This window comes from Artemia franciscana, chromosome 7 (genome assembly GCF_032884065.1).
Source record: "Artemia franciscana chromosome 7, ASM3288406v1, whole genome shotgun sequence".
Classification (NCBI taxonomy): Eukaryota; Metazoa; Arthropoda; class Branchiopoda; order Anostraca; family Artemiidae; genus Artemia; species Artemia franciscana.
The window spans coordinates 27,182,033-27,203,243 of record NC_088869.1 but is presented as its reverse complement, the minus strand read 5'-3'; the positions used below and the strand labels follow the sequence as shown (position 1 = coordinate 27,203,243).

Genomic DNA, 21,211 nt, shown 5'->3' with positions numbered 1-21,211 from the left:
CAAAAAATTACTAAATCAGCACATAAATCCCTAGAGTATTGAAGAAAATCACTAAATCATGCAAAAATCATTAAAATCTAGTGATTTTTGTTTTCACCGCGTGGCAACCCTGGTACTCACATACAAAGGCTTAATGAATATGGGTTCGCCTGTAAACTCGGTTGAATAGACCCCCTGAAAAAATTAGGGCACTCTAATCATTGGCTTTTCCAAAAAAAAAAAAAAAAAAAAAAAAAAAAAAAAAAAAAAAAAAAAAAAAAAAAAAAAAACTTTTTCTGATTTGTAGGAACGTGCATCGACATTTATATCACAATTCTGTAAATAGGTTTGGTTAAAATGAGCAAAAAATAGAGCATTATTTTAAATTCCAGGAGTGTCTCTTTTAACCATAAAATCCAATCTGACTATGTTTTCTTTATTTTTCAGCAGACGTACTGCGAGTCTTACCGGTACCTAATTCAGTTACACGAATGGCAAAACACACTTCAATTCCTTTAAAACTACGTCGACAAGTTTCAATCCAGATCTATGACATGATGTGCGTGCAACTGAACCATCGTGCAATTGAATCCCAAGCAACTGAACCCCCTGTGACTGAACCACGGTGTAACTGAGGCCCTGTGTAACCGAACCCCCCTATAACTGAAACCTCGTGTAACCAAACCACCGGGTAACTGAACTACATTTAACTAAACCCTTGTGCAAATAAACCACCGTGCAACCACCTTACAACTGAACCCTCGTGCAACTATGCCACTGAACTCACTTTTTCAGTATTATAAGAATATGAGGCAATATTATTGGGTAAAGCACAAATTAGAATCTTTACATGTTCAAGCTTGTTGGAGTTGTTTATTTCTTAGTCATGATATGAACGCCTGTCAAGATCATTCATAAAAAAGCTTCGTTTTATTTTTGCAAGAAAAAAAGGATGATCCGACCTCACAAACCATTATATCAGATTTATTTCACTTTTTTTTCAAAAGAATTAGATCTGTCTGGACATATGTGTTGAAAATATTTGATCTTTCCGAATCTAGTAGATAGCAAATTTTGATCAGATGTCTTTGAGGTGATTGTAGCTAAAAAGGGCTAGAGAGGGGAACTGGTTGCACTCCAGCTTTTCTCAACATTCCTTCAACATGCCCTGAAAGTTTAAACTTCCTACCCTCAGGTTTATACCCTCAGCTGCTTTCGGCACATTGCAGATACGTCTTCCTGTAAAACTGGATTTAAATAATACCTCTTGATTTAGTTGAACAAGCCCCTAAGTATTTTCCGAACGATGTGACCGCTGATACTATCAGCTATTCTAGATATTGCTGGTATTTCCTTTTCACTACCAATAAAGGAAAAAAGTTCTTTGATTCTGTTCGGTATTCTTCTTTGACACTTCCCTAACGTTTGCCTCAATACTCCATTTTTTTTATATAGGATCAAACATGCCCTGGGGTTGTGAACCCTGGAAGCACAGTTATTTAATCTTTTAAATAAACTGGCCATATCAAAATTAAAATCAGATGTATTTTGGGAAAAAGAGGGTAGGGTAGAAACCCTCCAATCACTTTTAGCCCTTAAAAAGTTTACTGGAGCTTTTGATTTCAAGTCCGATGAGCACCCCGCCTCCCAAGTTCATACAAAATCTTTTCCATAAGAGCCTTATGTGTTAACAATGAGCAACTAGCTTAACTCATAGCCCTGGCCCCAAGAGCTGCTGGCGGGATTGTTTACCCCAGAGGCATGGTTATTTGACCTTCAGACTATTTTGAACAAACAATTTTTTTCTTAATTTATATCGGATGCATTGGGGAGGAGGGGGGGTGGTGGTTAAGAAGGAGAGGCTGATTTCCTTCTTATTACATTTGGTTCTTCAAAATTAAACTTGAAATTTCAATTTCCAATCAGATGAGCCTTCTCCAAAGTTTGTACGACCATCCCTTCTACAAAAACCTTAAATTTTAACAATGGGTAACTTGCAATAGCCTACAGCCCTTGCCACAAGGACTGTGGGTTTTTTTTATTGTGTTTTATTATTCGAATGGAAATTGAAAGTTTTAATGCCTTTTTTTCAAAGTCAAAAGTGATTAAGGGCAGACAATACCCTCCCCTCCCTCGGGAAAACGCCCTCTGTGGAAAACACTCGTCCAGGGAAATACCACCTGTCAGAAAATACCTCCGAGTGAAAAAATCTCCCACGTAAAATTCCCCTCGCGGTTGGTTGGTCCTCAATCACTTCCGACTTATAAAAAAAAGACTAGCGGGGGATTATAAAACAACTTCTGCCTCTTCCTTCCTCTTGTCTCTCCCTTAGAGCTAATTCTGTGATTATCAGAAGCCTCAATGAGAGCTGAGTTGTTTTTGGCATTAAAATGCACCCTTTGAGGTATCTCCCTTTCTCTCTAGCTACCATCAGTTCAGCCAATCAGAAAACCCATTGCAGAAGTTTAAGTACCTTTTTAAAGTTTTGCAATTTGTTTATTGCTCACAGATAACATTTGTAATTGGGAAACAAACGAACATTTTTTGCGTGGGAGTTTTCTGAAGGGGGAGGGCCCTGAAGGATCTTCCATGAGATAAGCATTTTTGCACGGAGGGGGGTGGGCAAGGCTTACACATAAATTCCTCTTTTCCACTTTCGTTAGCACTTCTCAAGTAAAATAAAAATAACATAATTCCAAGAAAATACTAAAATTTGGAAAACCATATTTTCTGCTAGGGTTTTTTTCCAGGGGAGGGAGAGAGGGGTAAACACCTAGACTCGTGGACAGTGACAGGGCGAAGGGAATCCCCATTAACAAACATAAAAAAGGAGAAATAAATCTGGCTTTAAGAATTTGTGATGTCCGATTTTTGTGGTTTATGTGACAACAAAACAGAGCTTATTTATTAATCATCTTGACAGTCAAATATATAATGACTTTAAAAAGCAAACAATTCCAACAAGGTTGAGCATATAAAATTTCTAAATTGGGTTTTACCAAATGTAAGTAGGGTGGTTGAGTTATACGACAGTTCAGTAAAACGATGGTCCAATTACACGGGGGGTCAGTTGCATGGGGGCTCAGTTACAGGGGGGTTTGGTTAAGTGGGGTTGAGCTGCACAAGGGCTCAATTAAATGGGGTTCAGTCGCACAAGGCTTCAGTTAAACGAGGGTTTAGTTACACGAGGGCTCAGTTGCGAGGTGGTTCAGTTGCACCGTGGTTCAGTTACGGTAGTTCAGTTGGTTGGGGTTAAGTTGGAATGGAACCCTATGACACATTATAGGACTTATTTCTGGATTGTGCCACACACAATGTACCTCATTAAACGCTTTGGTAGGATTACTCCAGTATAGAAAAAATCTACTAACAATAATATTGCGTGAATCAGGACAACTGAAAGAAAGGAAGAATAAGAAGATATAGACAAGATGCCACAGGACAATAAAAAAATTCAAAAATTAAAGACAAAAACTAAAAAAAAGTAGTGGCTATTTCTGAAGCAGCGATGAAAAGGCAACGTTTTGAAGATTACGAAGAAAATTGAGAAAATCTACGCGTCATAGAAATAATCCACCGTAAAGCAACAAAATCATTGTATTCAAAATATTCTGAATTTACAAGTCATTCCAGCTTTCACTAATACATACACTATAACAACATAGCGATACCCTACCTATCCAACAACTGAATGAGGAAAATAGAAAATACTCCGGGAAAAGAGTCAAGTCAAAAATTTTCCAAAAGACTTGTACGTTTCTAGAGTCTACTCCTTTCAACACGACAATTAAACCTTTGACTAAGACATAATTAATGTTTTTTGTTGTTTTTTTTTTAGAAAGCCATACTAGCCATCTATCTTTCCAAATAATAAATATTGTCTGAAAAATCTTTCAAGTTGGAAATATGCTCATCATGAGGGGATATCTTGAAATATTAGAGGCAGTGATGATTTTTTTTTTTTAATATTTGTGAAGGCATGTAATATTCTTTTTTTTTCATAATGTTTGTGCAAAGTTAGTTTTGAGAAAGATGCACAGGGGAGGATGTAGAGCGAAATCTTGGGGGGTGCCCAATGGGAAAAGGGCACCAATGAGCAAAAACTTCGTGGGAGGGCCTAATGTGATAAAAGTTCTAAATCTAGTGGGACAAGTTTTCGCCCCCCTCCGATGACGGTACTGCACCCATCACCTCTTTATTTTCCAAATTCAATTGGCCATCCTCTAAGGTATGTAAAATGTCTGACAATTTAACTTTCATAGATTACTCATAGATAGAACAAAAATTGAATATTAGTGCTAAAGAATTGCCTTTTACATTTATATAGCTCTAGACTCAATTCTTGTCTCTAAGCTCAGAAAAATCAATTGAAGTTCATAATATTTTTCCATTTCCATTCACAAAATTATTGCAACTTACAATTATAATGGTCACACAAATTCGGAATAGATGGCGTTAGACTATCAATTTTTTCTCTGACTTGTAACAAGACAGATAAGGAAGGGTACATGTTGTCTTTCAATATGAATCACTATATTTCTGAAAGTATTTTGAGAATAATGCGGAAACTATTACGTTATGCAGCTCCAAGTCCTAAGTGAATTTCATTTATCTCAAAATACTTGCATTAAGCATGGTTTTCGCAGTAAGTTTGGTTATGTTTAGTTTTATTTTGGTTTTTCTATAATCTTTTATCTTATTTGGTCTAAACTGCAAAGTACCTGGAAATTTAACCCCCCCCCCTCCTTCATAAAAAGCACGTAGTCTAGAAACTAAAATCATATTCAAATGGTGGAAGACTGAAGTAGACAATAATAGTTGAAGTAATTAAAGCAATACTTGCCGATGGGTGTTTGAGTTCCCCCTCCTTGCACCTGAACCCAGCTCTAAATATCTTTTGGCTTACGATTATGATAATATTTATAGCTGTTCAACCCCATTCTCCATAGGAGAATATCTAGAAAATCGTTCTAGGCTGATTCCCCCATGTCGTCAATTCTTCGCGAGATTCCCCTGAAGTTTAGTCCCCCCCCCCTCGTTGGCAACTCGCTGGAAAATCAACCCCCACCCCCATCTTATGTAAAATTGAACGCCAAAGCATTACAAAATAATGAATGAAGAAACGAAGGGATTTTGGAATATTCTATCTATTCCAAAATATAGGTTGAATATACAGTTTAGAATATCCTCTAGTATTTGCTTTTTTATTTCTGTTACTTTTTTTTTTTTTTTTTTTTTTAAGCGAGCAAGTTATTTTCTTTAACCTTTATCTTACCCTTCTATGATGAAAATTCAAGAATTAACACATTATATGAATGTTATAGAATAGTCTACAGAATATATTTTGCACGTATTTTGGAATATTGGTAAATTATTCAGAAACCCTTTCTTTATAATAACCATTTTGTTCAGCATAGTTGAAAGATCCAAAAACTGTATCTTTGGGGATGTCAAACAACAACGAAGCCCTCAAGGCAAGGGATGTAAGTTACGCAATTCGCCCATTGTGTGCATATAGTATTTGTTACTAGGAAAGAGGGAATATCTGACCCTAAATGTTAGAAAAAAAAACAGCTTTCAGATAATGTTGATTGAAGTGCTGAATGAAGTCAAAACACATTATGTACATAATAGTTTTCAAAAGGGCTTTACTCGGGAATGACTGATTGTATTAAGTTGAAACTTACAAGGATTGATGAGAGGAATGATCAGTTGACCAAAGAGGAAATATTTGCACACTACTGCAACTACTTCACCTACTGCTACTATCAGTACTACTGTTGACGCCTCTTGGCGTAAGCGTCAGTCCTAGGGCTGACGCCTTTATTAAACGGGCAATCCACACTCATTCGTCGTGATTTTTTTCAGCTATCTCTATTATAATGCACTTTCTTCTTGATATTATAAAAATTGAAACATTCAGGTTGAAATAATGATTATTTTCAGCTAAGTACAAATGATGTGCTGGTCTTTAGAAGCCATTGGGGGCGTCAGCCCCAATCATCTCAGTTTCTGCTCGTTTTGGGTTTCATTCATTTATTAATGGTGATAGTTGGCAGTTTTATGTTAGAAAATTCTGCTGACTTTCGGTTTAATGTAGCTCTTTACTTTCCTTTGAAAAACTTATTTTGCGGAGAATGTTTTTTTTTTTCAATTAATACTACATAGTTCTGTTTTCATTGAAGTCTCAAATTTCTGATTCCAACAACATTTGCCATGATTTTCAGGTCTGTATGTCAACATTATGTCTCGACAAAAAAAAATATTGTAGCTTTGGTAACCCTCATTAGATGGTAGTTTAAAATCAGGAGCCAACAATTAAAAGGAAAGAGGAAAAAAACGTGAAAGCGTAAATTTTATAGATATTCAGGAATGGTATCAACCATTGAAGTAGGACTTGCCACGAATTTGCCACAATTATATTTCTAGTCATTGCGAAAGCTGTTGATAAGTTTTGAAAATGCCACTTCATCCATGTGGCAGCTAAAAAACTGATTTTGTCATTCCCAAGACCTACGATTCTGCAAAAGGGTTTACTAGACTTATCATATTTATCAACGATCGCCATACAGCATGAAAAAACGCTTAACTAAAGGCTTGTACAGCAATTATTTAGCATCAAACCAACTTGCGCTTTCAATTGGCGTAAAGTCGGCTCCAAGGCCTTGGCAGTAATCTTTCTTTCTGATATCCTTCTCACCCCCCCCCCCCTAAAAAAACAAGATGTTTGAAAGTTTCTCATAATTTGCCTTTTCTACTGACTGAGTCAGTTTCGGTACGCTCATAACAAGGAATAACATAAAAAAAAAAAAAAAATTTTAGTATCAAGATGAAAAAGAGAAGGAACAGTTCTCTTCTCTTGTTACATGCTGAATAAAGTGTTCTCAGTCTTGATCTCCTTCTTCTTCTTGATCGGAACGTTTTGTGGACGCTTTCGCGAAACTTCATCACCGAATTCAGATTCCGGCATCTTAACTTCCTTCCAAATTAAGTCACAAAACACCGATGTCACAAAAGTCCAGCCATTTTTGAACACAGGTAGAAAAAGAAGTTGTAAACCACCGAGAATGACCGACAGCGGTGTTATGCCTTGACTAGGGGCATCTTTGTAAGCAAAACAAAAAAGAATGGTCGGTGACTTCAATTGAAATAAGGGAAAATATAAAAATGTTTTCTGATTAGTTCCAGATGCAAGGGCGGAAATTGTACACAGTTTAGTAAACAATACTTAAGAGTCAGTAAGCAATAAATAAGTAATAGTAAGTTACTACTAATACTACCAAAAACTCACCACAGCACCAAGCTGCCTGAAGCCAACACAGCTACACTCACTCCTCCTCCATCCCAATCTATTCAAAGTCTCCTTCTTTACACCCTCCCAGGAAGTTCCCATTTAATTTAAATCTTTCTTTATAACATCCTCGCACGCCAGACGAGGACGACCTGCTTTCCGCTTAGGTAAAAAGGACAGTATTCGGCAATCTGTCATCCTTATTCCGCAGAACGTGCCCTAGCCATCTCAACCTTTCTTTCATTATAGTCCTAGAAAACGGGATTGAACAATACATTTCGTACAGCCCGTTGTTTGAAATACGGTCAGTCGACCGGGTACCAAGAAAAATCAGTAGGACGTATCATGGACCAGACCAAACTTAATTAGAAATAGTCCTTTTTCCGATTTGACCATCTGGAGGGGGGAGCTGGGGGGGGCGCTAATTCGGAAAAAAATAGAAAAATTGAAGTATTTTTAACTTACGAACGGATGATCAGATCTTAATGAAATTTGAAGTTTGTAAGGATATTGTGTCTCAGAGCTGTTATTTATTTCTGAAAAAAATTATTATTTATTTTTGAAAAATTAGAAAAAATGAGGTATTTTTAACTTAAAAACGGGTGATCGGATCTCAATGAAATTTGATATTTAGAAGGATATCGTGTCTCATACCTCTTATTTTAAATCCCAACCGGATCTGGTGACATTGGGGGGGTAGTTGGGAGGGGGAACCTTATATCTTGCAAAACAGAGTGGAGGGATCGGGATGAAACTTGGTGGGAAAAATAAGCACAAGCCCTTGATGCATGATTGACAAAACCGGAACGGATCCGCTCTCTTCGGAGTGGTTAGGGGGGGGGGGCAATTTTGAAAAATAAAAAAATGAGGTATTTTTAACTTACGAACGGGTGATCGGATCGCAATGAAATGTGATATTTTGAAGGATATCGTGTCTCAAAGCTCATATTTTAAATACCGACCAGATCTGGTGACATTGGGGGGAATTTGGTGGGGGGGGGAACCTTAAATCATGGAAAACGCTTAGAGTGGAGGAATCGGGATGAAACTTGGTGGGAAAATAAGCAGAAGTCTTAGATACGTGATTGACATAATTGGAACGGATCCGCTCTATTGGGAAGGGGGAGGGTTAATTCTGAAAAATTAGAAAAAAATGACGTATTTTGAACTTACGAAGGAGTGTTCAGATCGTCATGAAACTTCATATTTAGAAGGACCTCGTAATTCAAATCTCTTATTTTAAATCTCAACCAGATCCAGCGTCATTGGGGGGGAGCAGTTAGGGGGGGGGGGTCAGAAATCTTAGAAAATACTTAAAGCGGAGAGATCAGGATGAAACTGGATGGGAAGAATAAAAACCTGTCTAAGATACTGACTGACATAACCGGACCGGATCTGCTCTCTTTGGTGGAGTTGGGAGGGGGGGGGTAATTTTGAAAATTGAGGTATTTGTAACTTAAGAAAGGGTGACCAGATCTTAATGAAGTTTGATATTTAAAAGGATCTTGTGCTTTAAAGCTCTAATTTTAAATTCAGACCAGATCCTGTGACATTGGGGGGGGGGAGTTGGAGGGGGAAACCGGAATTCTAGGAAAAAATGAAATTTGGGGCATTTTTATCTTACGAATAGGTGATCGGATCTTAATGAAATTTGATTTTTAGAAGGAATTCATGTCGCAGAGCTCTTACTTCAAATCTTGACCAGATCTTTTGACATTGGGGGGAGTTGGAGGGGGAAATCTTGGAAAAAACTTGGAGTGGAGGAATCGGATGAAGCTTGGTGGATAGAATAAGCAAATGTCCTTGATACGTGATTGACGTAACCGTACTGGATTCGCTCTCTTTGGGGGAGTTGGGGGGAGAGGTTCAGTGATTTGGCGAATTTAGTGCTTCTGGACGTGCTAGGACGATGAAAATTGGTAGGCTTGTCAGGGAGCTGCACAAATTGACTAGATAGTTGTTTTCCTGGATTCGACCATCTGAGGGGCTGAAGGGAGAGGAATAATTAGAAAAAATTAGGTATTTATAACTTACGAGTGGGTGATCGGATCCTAATGAATTTTGATATTTAGAAGGACATCGTGACTCAGAGCTCTTATTTTAAATCCTGACCGGCATTCAGCCTCTGATTTTCCTTTTAAATCAATCTATTGATTCTTAGAATTTTGTTAGAGCTCATACCATATGAGCTCTTGGCTCTTAGCTCTTCTTGCCTCGTCAAAAGTGTTATATGAGCTCTTAGCTCTTGTTATGGAAGGTGTTGTCATGTGAACTTTAGAAGAGGCTCATTTGATTGAAAATCGTTTAGTCCTAATTCACTTTTATGTTTCAAACATGATGGAGAACAACTACTTCCCTCTTAGAAAACTTATTTTACCAAAACGCATTCAATTGAAGTAGTGATATAGCCATTTTGTTACCAAAAGTCCGAAAATCATATTAGGGTGGACACAATCCTCCAGAGCCCATGGGCAAGGATTGTAAGTTATGCCCCGGATCATTTAAAGTTTTCATGGATAGGGGTGGTCACAAAAAGTTTGAATTGAACGGAGCCCATTTGATTTGAAGTCAGAAGTTTTAGTACTCTATTTAAGAGCAAAAATGTATGGAGGGGCAATTAGCTTTTCCCCCTCCCTCTCCCAAGCCTACCGTTCTCCCAAAACGCATCCCATCGAAATTTCAAGAGATCTATTTTATCAACCTTGTTGAAAGGTCCATTAATAGCATCTTTGGGGATGCCAACCTCTCCACAGTCCTTAGTACAAGGGCTGTAAGTTAGGCAATTCGTTCATTGTTTACATATAGTATTTGTTATTCAGCTAAGTATGTGCATGTTTGAACTTTACTTTCCAAGAAGACAAAGGGCACTCAGGTGAGCCTTTCAGAGAATTTTGAAGAGAGTTGAGCAAAATCAAGACACGTTATGTGTATACGGATTGTCCAAAGGGTGTAACACGGAATAACTGAGTACATTAATTTGAAAATCCAGGGATGACAAAAGATATGATCAAAAAAGCGATATTTGCATGCTACCGATGCCACTAAAACTACCACACTAATCCATTTACAATATTGAGGGGAGATTTGAACTAAATAAAAAAGCGCAATGTGCATGCAAACTGTCAAAATAGCGCATCTCAACAATTGATTGTGGTATTAAGTTAGAAATTTCAGAGAAAGCTTAAAGGGGAAGATCGTCTCACCAAAAGGCAATATGTTTACACTACTGATAATAGTACCGTTACTGCTACATTTACTACTACTACTGCTAGTTCTATTGCAGCTACTTGTAATGTTAAGGGCATTCAGATGAAAATTTCTCAAGAAGCATATGAAGATACAGGTTATCAAAAGAACATATCAACAATGGTATAACAATGGCTAATTGTATCAAGTTGAAACTTCCAGGACTTGATGAGAGGGATAATCAAGATGCTAAGGCATATTGCCTTTTGCTTGATGCGAAAGACAATATGTTAATATTACTAAGGCTAGTGGTAAAACCACTATTCAATACTAATACTAGGAATATAAATACTACTACTGTGACAACTATTACGACAGTGGCTAAGGCTATGAAAGTGATATTTTCATGGAATTTGGAGGGAGGAAGGTGATGTAAACCACAACACGTCTTCTGTATGCAGGCTTTCAAAACGGTGTAACAGCAATATCTTAAGAGAGTTTGATGTGTGAAGTTAAAAATAACAGGGCTTGTCGTGTGGGATGATGAACTAACCAAACAAAAATAATCGCATTCTAATGCTACTGCCTCTACTCGTGCTGCCACTACTATTACTATTATTACTACTTCTATTACTTCTACTGGCACTAAATCTTAGGCTAGTACAATTAATTCAACTGCTACTACTAATATTGCTATTAAAACTAAGGATATTTAGGCGAAAAATGTGGGATAAGTAGAAACTGTATAGAACTAATTCAAAACATACTGTGCCTACACAGGCTGTCAAGCAGACGCCTAAGATATGCTTCAGAAATGGTTGATGGTATTGCTGAAAATTTCAACGTTTGTTGAAGGGGACGTAGAGGAAACCAAAGCTATTATGTAAGTAAGTAAGTAAGACAGCACAAGACCCTTAAGGTCCAAACCGGCGGTGCTGATCTCCGTTTCATGGCCCTTCAGCCAGGAAGTGCAATGGGGGGTTGTGGGCCAACCATCCTGTTATTATGCAAAGCTTTTATGCGCATACTGCTACTAATGCTGCTACAAATTTTGCGGCTGCGCAAACTAAGGGCATTAAAATAAAGCTCTTAAGGAATATTTAGGTGGATATTGAAATAAAAAAAAAATAAAATTACGAGCGTGTGGACTTTCAAAAAGGTGACAAAGCAATATCTGAAAAACAACTGATATTATTAAGTTAGACGTTCGAGGGCAAATTAAGGGGAATTTTGAACTAGCCAGAAGGCACTATGTGAAGACCTTTAATAGTACCACTACAGTTACTCTAACTAATGACGCTAGGGGTATTAAGTCGAAAGTTTTGGGGAGCATTTAGGAATTTCAATTAAACGAAAAAACTGTGTATAGACAAGTTTTCAAAAGAGCTAATATGTAATATTATAGGCAGTAACACTCCATAATTGCTATAAATACCATTGAAACTTCTAAAAGAGCTAATTTGATTCGAAATTTAAAGTTTTGGTACCCTTTTTAAGAATAAAAAGAGATTGGAGGTGAAGTAGCCTTTCTCTCGGCCCTGTTCATTTTCCAAACTCATCCAGTCAAAATTTTTAGACAGCTATTTTGTTCAGCATATTAGAACAGTCCACCAACTACGGCTTTAGGAATATCGGACATGTCAACCCCCCACAACTATGTAATTTTCCCATTCTATTTTAAAACTAAATGTTGCGTTAAACTAAATTAGAAACCATTGTATTTATGGTTGCAAATAAAACACCTCAAATGTATATTGAGGACGACTGGAGGGTATCAAGTTGAAACTTTTGGGGCTGCCACTATTACTACTTCTGCTCTTACAATTCAAACATATAAAAAGAATGTAAGTGCATCCAGGTTGTCACAAAACATAGATAGAATCTTTTGGGAGTAATATCAAGTTTAATTTTTCAGGTCAACCCCAGGAGTTATAAAGTTAACAAATAATGTTTGTGTCAGAGTTAAAAATTATAGAAAAAGTTTCTCCGACATACAAATAGCAGCCAAAACTATCTATTCATTTAGAAAGGAACCGAAAAGATATAAAATATTTTTTTCCCATGAAAAGGACTATGTCAATAAGAAACGAATTGGAATTAATTTAAAAGACTTTTCCCACAAAACTAGTTTTGCAAAAGAAAAGTAAAGAGATCCCTTTAGCCAAAACGACCAGAAATAAACTCAAATAATCTTCCAAGCGTAAAACTACGATAAATCGTTATCAATAAATAAATGAAACTCAAAACGAACAGAAATTAGAATAAATAACCAAGTTAAACTCAAAGGTAGTAGAAAAAAGTAGGGCTAAAAACTCCCATGGCTTCTTGAGACCAGAACATAATTTGGACTTTACTGAAAACGAAGTAAATTTTAAATGTTTTCACTTTTTTATATTAAAAAGGGCACTACTCCTCTCAATCTCCAATCAAATGAGCCTTTTTTAAAATTTCTATGACAATGCTTTCTGTAGAACCTAACATGCCCCAAGGGGATAACTTTCAATCCTTGTCCTAAGGGCTCTGGGGAAGGGGGTTAACATGTTTAAAGACATAATTTCAAGGACTTTCAACTATGTTGAACAAAATGGCTAAATCGATTTTTTTTTCAGAAGTGTTTGGGGAAATGATGGTCTGATGGTGGCATTCACCCTCTGATTACATTTGACTATTAAATAGGGAACTAACCCTTGAATTTCCAATTGAATGAGCCTTTTTTCAAGATTTTACAACATCATTTTCTATAAGAACCGTGTATACCCCCAGGGCACAACTTACAACCTCTGCCCTGATGGATGTGAGAGGTTATCATTCTCAAAGACATAATTTTCAGACCTTTCAACTATGTTCAACAAAATGGTAATCTTAAAATTTTGACTGGATGCGTTTGAGGAAATGATGGGTGTTGGAGGAGGGTTAATTGCCTTCCAATCCCTTTTAACTATTAAAAAGGGCACTAGCTCTTTCCATTTCCAATCGGATGAGCCCTTTTTGAAGTTTCTATGGCAACTCTTTTGATATGAAGTGCCCTGGTCTAAGACAAACAAACAAACCAAAAAAAAAATATCGTGCCAACATTGTTCTTTAATTAGGCAGCGCTATTGTGTTGCCTAAGATTGAGAAAAAATCTCTTAGAGAAAAAATCTCTTAGAGAAAAAACCCTTTTGACTAAAAGCATTTAGTGATTGACAAAACTTATGATTAGCATTAACCTGCAAAATCTATTGGTGTCAGAAAAGGTATGCACCATAAAATTATGCCCAGTTAGAAAAAAAAAACGTTAAATAAAAGAAAAACAGAGAGTACCAAAAAAAGAAAGGCTCAGCCATATAAGAAAAATAGAATCCAGTCATTTTATCTTTGTATCCTCCTTTATTTATAGATTAATCTTTAAAAAGGTTTTCCACAAGAGTTTTTCAAAGAAATTCAAAGATTTTATTTCAAAATCAAGTAGTTTTTGGGCATCAAGCCATGGCTAATTGAAGAAAAAGCCAAGACAGATAGTCTGATTGAGTGAAAAACAAATCTGGCATAAGCCCTTATTATGATTGTTTCAAAATGATGTCAGTTCATTTGTTGATAAATAAGTCTATTTATTATCCGTCCATGCATCATTCATAAGGCAGAACTAAGGTAGATAGTCATAGAACTAAGGGATAGTCATAGAGCTAAGGGATTTGAAAGCACTGGTATTTGCAGACAAAATCTGCCAACAAATTTTACTAGGCCATGAAAACTGCCAAGTAGCATTGCTGCTATGATACTCCACTTTTGCATGGCAGAGAAAAACTTGTGTTTTGACAGTTTTTCTCTGAGCGAAAATTAATTTATATGTAGAAACAGTATTTTCAGACGAAATCTGCCAACAAATTTGAAAACTCCCATGTATTATTGCTACTTTCCTACCCCATTTCTTGGACAGTAGCTTGCGGGCACCCAAATATTGATTGACCATTTCAATATAAAAATCACCTTATGTTGTATTTTGTTCTACCCATTTTTTTGTTTTCTTTTTTTTTCAATAAATGCCTTTTGAACTTATTGATTAAAAAGAGTTCTCATTCCTCATTAAAAAACAAGAATAGGATCTAAAGAATGAATACAACCAGATTTTTTTTCCAGTTGAGGTTCCCTTGGTTCTGAAAGTTTAATCAAGGCATCTTCGTGACACAATATTTTTTTCTGTCTCTTGATTGTCTATATATTGTCTATATATTTTGTCTCTTGATTTAGTTCACCACCCTTTTGAGCATTCCCTGGAAGTTTCAATTTCATGACATTAACCATTCCTGAGATAGCAAATAAACTCCTTTAACAACCTGGATGCACATAGTATCTTATGATTTAGTCCAATATTCCACTGAACAGTCCCTGAGATCTTTAATTGAATACCTTTAGTTATTCCTGGGATGCTGCAGACATGACCTTTTGACAACCTGGATGCACATGAAGCCCTTTGATTTTGTCTGACATTCTCTGAAAGTTTCAACAAAACACATTTAGACAATCCTAAAAATATTGTGGATACACCCCTTAGACATCCTGGATGAGCACGTTATTTTGTGATTTAGTTTTGTTCAAAACATTCTGAAATTTCTTTGGTTTAGTTCAACTTCCCCTGAAAGTTTTCTAACATAATGCACATATGCTCTTTTAACAACTTCAATATACTCAGTGTTTTCTTTTTTTTATATAATATCTTCTTCAACATAATCTAAAAGAATAAACTTAATAAACTCAGGTATCCCTGATATGTTGTAGATTTACCCTTCTGATAACCTGGATGAACATACTGTCTTTTGTTTAAGTTTTGAATCCCCCTCAACATGTCCTGAAAGTTTCAAATTAATTTCCTGTCTTTTGATGTTTAATTTAATTCAACATCCCCTTCAGCGTCCTCTGAAAGTTTCAACTTAATACCCTTGGTCATTCCTAACATGTTGCACATATGCTCTTTTGACAACCTCAATATACTTAGTGATTAGCTTATATTTTTTTAATATCCCACTCAACATAAACATAATCTAAAAGGTTCAACTTGAAGGTTTCAAATTAACTTCCTTAACCATTTTTGACATATTGCATATATGTCTTTGTTGACAATATGGGTGCACTTAGTGTGTTTTGACTTAGTTAAACATCCCCCATAACATTCGCTGAAAGATTCAATTAAATACCCTTAGCCTTTTTGAGACCAAAGATACAACATGCCCCCTTTCCAAATAGCAAAACCTATCTGTAAACAATGGAAAACTTGTATAATTTACAGACCTTACCCTGAGGTCTATCTGGGGCCATATCACCTGCAGAAACATAGTTATTGGAACCCTTTTTGCACAAATATGATATTTCAAAATTTTCTTGGACTTCCTTCAGGTTTGATTGAGGGCCTGAAGAAAAAAAAATGTAGGAGGAGGGCTGGTTGTCCTCCCATTTCTTTTGTCTCTTGAAAGTGATACAAACTTTCAATTTTGAAGCAAATAACTCCCCTCCAAAGTTTCTAGAGGAACTCCTTTCATAGTAAGTGGCCAGATGAAAAAACAAAATACATTGTATCCATATATGATAATATTCAGTTCCTTTGTGAATTCCATATTGACCCTATGAAGGGACTCTTATCCCTTATTATTTAAATGGTTAAAAACAATCTTAAATACTTACTGTATCATACTCATTATAAGTGTAGTGTTTTGCTTTACCTCTATCTCTCCCTGACAGAAAAATAGGCTACCTCAAAATACCCTCCAAGGTGATTGTTCAGGATCAAGATTCCTTCCTATGAGTTTTATTCACCTTACTCAACTAAGAAGAAAACATTATAAAATTCTGGAAACGACTTTAAAAAGTGATAATATACATACTTATATCATTCCTAAAAGTACTTAACTTTACTTGTACCTTTACTCTCCTCAATGTACAAAATATACATCCCAAATTATATATTTTCTATGAAATTTTTTATACATTAATTTTTTATTTATAAATAAAATCAAGAAAGAGAAAAATACACCATGAATATGTAATTTAGGATGTACATTTGCACATTTAGGGAGAGAGGAGGTGGTGTTGATGGTGGCTTTGAAGAATTTTTAGGAATGGTATACTAAATATAACATTAGTTTCTATTGCAAATTCAATTTTAAGCTCTTACCATTCCTGGGTACAGGCCTACCCATTCTTGAATCAGATTATATGAAATCAGGTGAACTGTATACCGAATATGACATTTGTTTCTATTGCAAATTCAATTTCAAGCCCTTACCATTCCTGGGTATACTCAATCCTGAATCAGATGATATTTTTTCTCTTATTTATAGATACAGCTTATACACCTGTGTTAGCATCAATCTTGTTGAAACTACTTTTGCTGTATATTGAATCAACATTTAAAATTGAAATTCAATAAATGCTTCATAAATATATAACATGGACTTTATATTTGGTTAAGGTTAGAAAAGATATATTACATTAGATTAGGTTAAAATTGAATTTGCAACCAAAACAAATGTCATATTTGGATTCTGTTTTTTTTCATGGAATTTGTTTCTGAAGCAATTATCAAATTAAGAAAGAGCATAAAAAGGCATCAAATGGTATATTTACTTTCTTTCTAGATAAGTTGTGTGAATGTGAAAATTCCATTTTAACTAGGTTACTTGGTAAAATTATAGCAGTTCATATAACTGGCTTACCAACAAATTGAACATGTCATGATGCCTTTTTTATGCTCTTAATGAATATAATAATTGGTTCTACCTTAAATTCAAATTTAAGCACTTTTTAATCTAGCCTACCCTGACCTTACTATAAATAATTTTAGCACTGAGAAAACGTGGCATTATTTTTTCAAAATGATGGAATAGACGGCACTGAGAAAAAGTGCTCAAAAAGTGCTTAAATTTGAATTTTTTGTAGAAGTGATTATTATATTTGTAAACAACATGAAAAAGGCATCAAATATGATAGGAACTGTCATAATTTTGGAAAATCTGTCATTTTTAAGAGCTCAAAAAGTGCTTAAATCTCAATTTAAAGTAGAAACAATTATTATATTCATAAAGAACATAAACAAAGGCATCAAGTGGTACATTGACTTTGTAGGAAAGTCAGTTATATGAACTGCTATAATTTTATCAACTACTTTATGTTAATATGGAAAGGGATTAGGTTGGGAAAATTAAACTTTCAGTAATGAATTCAGGGTCAATATCATACTCTGGGGGGCCAAGCTTCTATGATAACCCTCTCCTGAAATCTAAGTCTTAGACAATTGCTCACTTGACAAGTTTTCAGTTATCACTTTATTTTCTCTGGTTTTAGTTTTGAAAATATAGTTCCTATGATTTGAGTAGAATTTTAAGCCATGTCAATGTTTTTCCCTAGATTTAGGAAACACATATGCAGATCTTGTAGGAACTCATGAATTAGGATTGAGCAAAGATGTAATGCTGAAAATAGTTTTGTTGTGGGCTACTTTATTTAAGCAGAAGATCTATTTTGCAAGGTTTCACTTCTCTAAAAGATTTTTAAAGGTCATCAAAGGTCACTGCCCTCTAGAGGGAGAAGGGTTGGAGGTATATACTTGAAAATACCTTTCCATGACATACATTAACCTGTAGACTCATCACTGAAAGTTTCATTCTCCTAATCTAACCCCTGTCCAAAATTTCAAAAAGTAGCTAAACTAGAATTGGTAAAATTTGTTTTCAAAATTTAGGAAATGTATTTGCATATCTTTAAAGCCTTATAAAATGAGATTGAGCAAAGCTATGAGGCTGAAAACAATTTAGTTGTAGGCCTACTTCATTTAAGCAGAAGATCTATTTTGAAAGGTTTTACTTTTATAACAAACATAGGCCTATTTTTAAAAATCATCAAAGGTCAGGGCCCTTTAGAGGGAGAAGGAGTAGAGGTAATTGCTTCAAAATACCTTCCCAGGACATACTTTAGTCTGTAGATTCATCCCTGAAAGTTTCATTTTCCTAACCTAAACCCTTTCTGAGATAGCATGAAGTCAATTAACTAGAATTTTACCCTAGAATTTTTCCAAACCTTTATCTAGTTTAGCTTTTTATTCTTAGCTAGGCCTAGGTTAATTTGACGAAGAAAAAGTCCCAAGCAAGGCTAGTTCCATCAACCCTAAGCTATATCAATAACATGGCTAAAATAAGAAAACAAACCTACTCTGAAAATTCAGATGTAAGATCATTTACTGATTTTTGTTTCCTTTTAGCTATTGCTGAACTTATTTGACCAATTATTTCAGGACTAAGAATGGAATTATCAAAAATCATATGCCTTCCTCCTGCTAGAAATTTGAATTATAGTTTTCCAAAGTGCCATCTATTATTTTTTTCTAATTCATTCAGCACAATTTTTGCCGTTTTTGACACAATTTACACGTCCTGGTGACTCCTGGTACACAGACAAAATGAAGGTAATGCTGACGTCCAACTGAAATATTTTTATTGTATCAATCCATTTGAGGCTTATGCTCGTGTAGCACAGGATTCTGAGGGGAATAGCATCATTACATGTAGCCTAAAGGCCCTTCGGATACCCAACCCTTATTGACATTGTAAAATAAGGCACATAGACAAACGTATCCCTTACTTTTTGTTTTTGTCCTAGTGCATCGCAATAAATTTTGGATTTTATTTTGGGTAAATCCAATTTCTTCTGTATATTTTGCATGGACGGAATTGCTACTCTCTGAATTGCATATCTGATCAAGATATCTAAGGTTTTCGATAAAAAAGTTTTATGTACTTTTTTTTACTATTTATTACTTGTAATTTGTGAATAATATTTTCATTGCCAGTTCATTATTCATTTTTTATTTTGACATTATTCTTTGATCCATGAGAGAATAAAAATCATGCCAAAAACTATCCTTAGCCGCTTCAAAACTGGGCTAATCAATTCTATATGCGGCAATTTACAAACATCAACGCTGCTTAAATAATTAACAGTAGCATAAGAACTCGGGTGCGTTTCTTTACTTGTCCAATGGGATTTTTACTAATCGAGGTTTAACCCCTAAAAGATAGCAACAAATACTTGTCTGGCCACGTGTTACTGAAAACGGCAAGATTAATTGCGAATAATAACAACATTGGTCACGTGTAATTATTATTTTAATGCTATGTGAAGTTTTGACAAGGAAGAGGCTAGGACTTTGGGCCTGTCTCAAATTTTACAGGCAAATACAGCTTCAGCAATTATTTCAGAGCTGGGTAGCCTAATACAATTTGTGTGGCCAGAAGTTTAACTGTAAGATTTCAAATTGTGGTTGTCATTTGCCTTTTTAAGTCATTCCATTCAAGATGCTTTGGATATTTTTTATTGTGATAAATTGTCTTAATGCTCTGAAAAGGGAAAATTATTTCAATTGCATAGGATAGGAAAAATTTTGGTAGGCTAATTAATTCAAAGTCCTAAATTAGCCAGGGAAGTGCTTTTTTTTCACTAAAAAATCACCACGTTCTTTGAACTCCAATTATATAGCCCTGTTTTTGGCCCCCTTGATCCAGTTCCTGATTGTCATTTACACTAAATTTCACTTTTTCTGTTACCTATTTATGTTTGCACCAGTTTTACCATTGGGTAAAACTGGTACAAACAGTATTACTGGCTTTCATATAATTTGAATATACCACTTGATGCCTTTTGTAATGCTGTTTACAAATATAATAATTGCTTCTACCGCAAGTTCATATTTAAGCACTTTTTGACCTCTTAAAAATGACCTATATATGGGGTCATTACAAATCTGTAATAGTTTAGAAACAAATTTGGGCTATATATTTGCACATCAGGGGGTGGGGGTAAAGTGTAGCATATATTAAATATGTAAACTAACCATTGCTTGAATTTTTTTGTCTGTGCTGTTGCACTGGTGATTTCTCTTTTCATTAAAATTTGATGTGCACAAACAAATTAAAAAAAAACAGCAATGGTTAGTCTACATATATAATATATGCTATGCTTTACCCCCACCCCCCTGATGTGCAAATATATAGCCCAAATTTGTTTCTAAACTATTACATATTTGTAATGACTCCATTAATAGGTCATTTTTATGAGGTCAAGAGGTGAAAAAGTGCTTAAATCTGAATTTGCAGTAGAAGAAATTATTATATTTGTAAAGAGCATATAAGAAGGCATCAAGTGGTATATTCACTTTATATGAAAGCCAGTAATACTGTTTGCACCAGTTTTACCCTTGTTTCTTGTTAATATTACTAAGGGGTCATAGTTAAGCACTAGAGAAGTCATTGTTAAATAACATGTGCTTATGTATATATAGCTTTTTGCTACTTATTCTTCTTTGGTTATATAATGCTTGATGTGGTATAAGCCAAGAGAAGGACCTGTAGACCTATAGAAGAAAACCTGTTAAAAAAAGATGATTCTTTGTAATTTACATAATAATTATAGCTTTCTACATGCAGCCCTGCTCTACTTTAGCCCCAACCCTGCTAATATGGAAATCTATAGCTGAAATTACATATTTTCTATTGATTCTGCAAATCTATCCCTCAACCCTTGTACCTGTTAATTGAGGCAACTGTGGCAAAACAAGAACTGGAAAAACAAGTAACAGGTGGCAGAAAACATTGGAAATATATAATTTGGGCTATATGTTTGCAAATTAGGCATGATAGAGGTGAATTTCTTGTTGTTCATATTTTGATTTAAAAATAAAATGAATATACCACTTGATGCCTTTTTGTATGTTCTTTACAAATATAATAA

General features: G+C 35.2%; 2 protein-coding genes across 7 annotated transcripts in view; both read right to left on the bottom strand.

Annotated features, from left to right (window-relative positions):
* LOC136029086 (fasciclin-2-like) overlaps positions 1–18,677 on the bottom strand; it is a 61,024-nt gene extending 42,347 nt beyond the window's left edge. For 4 of the 6 annotated variants that reach the window (XM_065707146.1, XM_065707147.1, XM_065707143.1 and 1 more), the window contains exons 1-2: positions 18,638–18,677; positions 14,846–14,929 (exon numbers count right to left, since the gene is read on the bottom strand). In XM_065707146.1, coding sequence (XP_065563218.1) covers positions 14,846–14,929; positions 18,638–18,662 — 109 coding nt within the window. In that variant the 5' untranslated portion in view covers positions 18,663–18,677. Of the gene's footprint in view, positions 1–4,398; positions 4,505–14,845; positions 14,930–18,637 lie in introns of those variants that run through there. The other 2 variants (XM_065707144.1, XM_065707142.1) reach the window with 2 other exon arrangements.
* The window catches only part of LOC136029082 (endoplasmic reticulum lectin 1-like), a gene marked incomplete in the record, with an annotated part of 524,377 nt that overhangs the window by 115,499 nt on the left and 387,667 nt on the right, over positions 1–21,211 (bottom strand).